This window comes from Frankliniella occidentalis, unplaced genomic scaffold, assembly GCF_000697945.3.
Source record: "Frankliniella occidentalis isolate FOCC.00 unplaced genomic scaffold, Focc_3.1 Scaffold4, whole genome shotgun sequence".
NCBI classification, from domain to species: Eukaryota; Metazoa; Arthropoda; class Insecta; order Thysanoptera; family Thripidae; genus Frankliniella; species Frankliniella occidentalis.
The window spans coordinates 1,819,928-1,822,724 of NW_026267134.1; the positions used below are offsets into that span (position 1 = coordinate 1,819,928).

Below are 2,797 nucleotides of genomic sequence, written 5' to 3' on the forward strand. Positions count from 1 at the left end.
AAGAAAATTCTGCTGACCCCCGTAAAAGCCATGTTAATGTTTGATGGCCCACGACGTCATCCCTTTCTTTTCCTCGGCTGCGTGAGCAAGTGATTTTAGTATTAATGAGCCAAGTTGCCTCCCCAGCTTGCCCGATAAGCGCCATCATACTGGCCAGTGAGCCCACCGCGAAGCAGCCGAGTTGTACATAGTGGACACCGCGGTTGGGGCAGGTCAGGTCAGAGCGGGGCCGGGGCCGGGGCCGGGGCCGGGGTCAGCGGAGAGGGGAGGAGGGGGGCCACCGTGTCCAGCAGAGCGAATCGAACCGGAAATCAATGGGGGTGGGACGTGACGAGGGGGGCGGTGGGGGCAGCGTGGGGCGGCGGAGCGAGCTGGAATAAGTGGCCGGGCAGAGAGAGGGGCGCGGCCGGGGACGGAACTTCACACCCCCCGACGCCGGGCCGGGCGACCTAGCGGTCTCGACAAGGTTAAGACGTACGCAGCCACTACGGAGGAATGCGGACGCCCTGGTGGTCCCGCGACCCTCCCGCGGCGGCCCCCGGCCTGATCCCGCCACGAATAATTCATTCTCAGGACAGCACTTTTTCATGGTCCCCGAGGCCGTGTGCCTTGCGACTCGGCGGCCGCTTTCAGAGAACTATATAGACCGATCGAAAGGGTGTCTATTCGATACAGATTGGGCGATAGAAATTTAATCATTTCAACGGTGGAGACGAGGTGAAGATTCGAGCCGACCTAAAAGGGGACCTGAAAAAGGTCATGAAGTATACGTCGGCGGACTCACCCGTCCTGGGAGTGATGCGTGTCCTGGTCGGTGGCCGCGGGCGAGTGCTCGCCCGTCCCGAGCGCGGCGGCTCTGGGGGCGGGGAGGCGGCCCGCGGCCGGGGCGTTGGGTCGGCCCTTCTGAGCGGGCTGCCCGCGCTGTTGCGACCGCCCGCCGGGGGCGACCGCGCCTGCTTGGACTCTGGAGGACGCGTCGTCGACGTGGACGATCCGCTCCACAGAGCCGTTCTGCGAACACACGAGATAAAGAACAGGGTAGCAAGTAAAGGTCGCTACAGAAATTGGAAATGCTTTCCATCCTGTGAAGAAAGCAAAACCGCCCTATACACCCCGACCTCGCTGGAGTGATTGCGTCGAGTTGGGCATCCTATATTATTTAGGGAGGGCCCTGCTCTTCGAAGACGTAGAAAGGCCCCGCTGGAAATCCGGGCCTTCCCCTCTGGCCGAGCCTCTGGACAAACACGACGGGTAAAAGAGAGTCCCGAACACGGCACGCGATCCCCAACCGTCCCACGTAAATCTTTTATCCCGGCCCAGGGGGGTAAACGCCAGGGTGGCGGGAACACCCGGCCCGCCGCTCCCTACGCCCGCTCACCTGCAGGTGGAAGTGGTTGTAGTGGTTGTTGCTGTTATTGAGGTGGTGGTAGTAGTGGTGGTTGTGGTCCGCCCCGTTGGCCCCGTTGGCCTGTGGCCCCAGCGGGGGCATCTTGTGGCGCTGCTCGGGACTGGCGTCGCTACTCCCGGCGCCGGCACTACTCCTCGACTGCACCGGGGCGGAACCTGCGGCAAAAAACATTAAAATGTAATATTTTTTTTCAAAAGATACAAAGTCCCAAAATTGTTTTGATTTTGTAAAAAATTAAAACAGTTTTTCTTTGTTTAAAAATGATTCTTTGACACGGCAGGGAAAACACATTTCTGGTGCTCAGCTCAGCTCACCGGTGGGGTACGGCAGTGGGTCGAGGATCCTGCGGCCTCTCCTGTTGGTCGGCGAGCTGAGCACCCGCGGAAGCGCGGGCGCGGCCCCCGGCGGCGGCGCCGCGCTGAACGGCGCGGCCAGCGGGTCCGCCCCCGGGACCGCCCCGCGCGGCGGCCACGTCTGGCTGAGCTGGTGCTGCTGCTCCTGGTCCGCCACGGCGCCGTGCTGCTGGTGGTGGTGGTGGTGCGGGTAGGGGTACGGGTAGGGGTAGGCGTGCGGGTAGGGGCACACGAACTGCGAGTGGGGGTGCACGCGGCCCACCAGCGAGAACCCTGACAATGCAGATGCAAGAGTCCAAATAAGGAGGATTCAGATTAGACAGAGTTGGCCGTCACGGGAACACTAGCGGACGCGTTTCGCAGTTGATGTGCCGCATGAGATCCGCCAGAGAGAGCGTCCGTTTTTCTCAGAGGGGTGGCTCGGCGCCTGTGAAACTCGGGGTAGGCCACCCCGCGGTGCACCTATGCACTGCAGGCCAGATGTTGTCTACCTACCAGGCGCTCAGGGCGCTACCATAAGCTGAGCAGGTTCGTAAAACGGCAAAAAGGACGTACTTCCTGGATGATCCCTATAATGGCGCCGACTTGCATGCGGCAACAGCACCAGAGTAGTGTCCGCCGTTGCACTAGTACGCACCTTTGTCAGCGGCGCCGGCTGCCGGGGCGAAGTGCGGGTCGTGCGGCACCCGGTAGTACAGCGGCTGGCGCGTCCCCGCCGCCGTCATGCCTGCTGGGGTCGCACAGAGACGAGTAGTGTTTGAGCGAGAGGAGCAACGAGAATACTGCAAACACACCCTGTCGTGACTGCGGCCCAGGCACTATTAATTAACGCGTTTGACCCGATAATAAACTGACGTTATCTGACCCACTTTGTGCGACGAGCGCGCGACTGTCCACCCCCGGGGGCCACAGCACCCCCGCGCGGCCCCGCCCGCCCTGCAGGCCTTCATGCATAGCGTATTGACGGCGACCCACATCCGTCACTAAAAACGAAACGAGGACACGACCGAGCACGTCACCGATATAGTACCAGATA

General features: G+C 61.5%; 2 protein-coding genes across 3 annotated transcripts in view; both read right to left on the reverse strand.

The window, feature by feature from the left end:
• The window catches only part of LOC127749609 (TOG array regulator of axonemal microtubules protein 2-like), a 24,275-nt gene that overhangs the window by 20,308 nt on the left and 1,170 nt on the right, over positions 1-2,797 (reverse strand). The window lies entirely within an intron of this gene.
• LOC113202146 (uncharacterized) overlaps positions 785-2,797 on the reverse strand; it is a gene marked incomplete at its 3' end in the record, with an annotated part of 26,621 nt that continues 24,608 nt past the window's right edge. Inside the window, 3 exon segments of the mRNA XM_052268336.1 lie at positions 785-1,011; positions 1,379-1,563; positions 1,723-2,034. Coding sequence (XP_052124296.1) covers positions 785-1,011; positions 1,379-1,563; positions 1,723-2,034 — 724 coding nt within the window.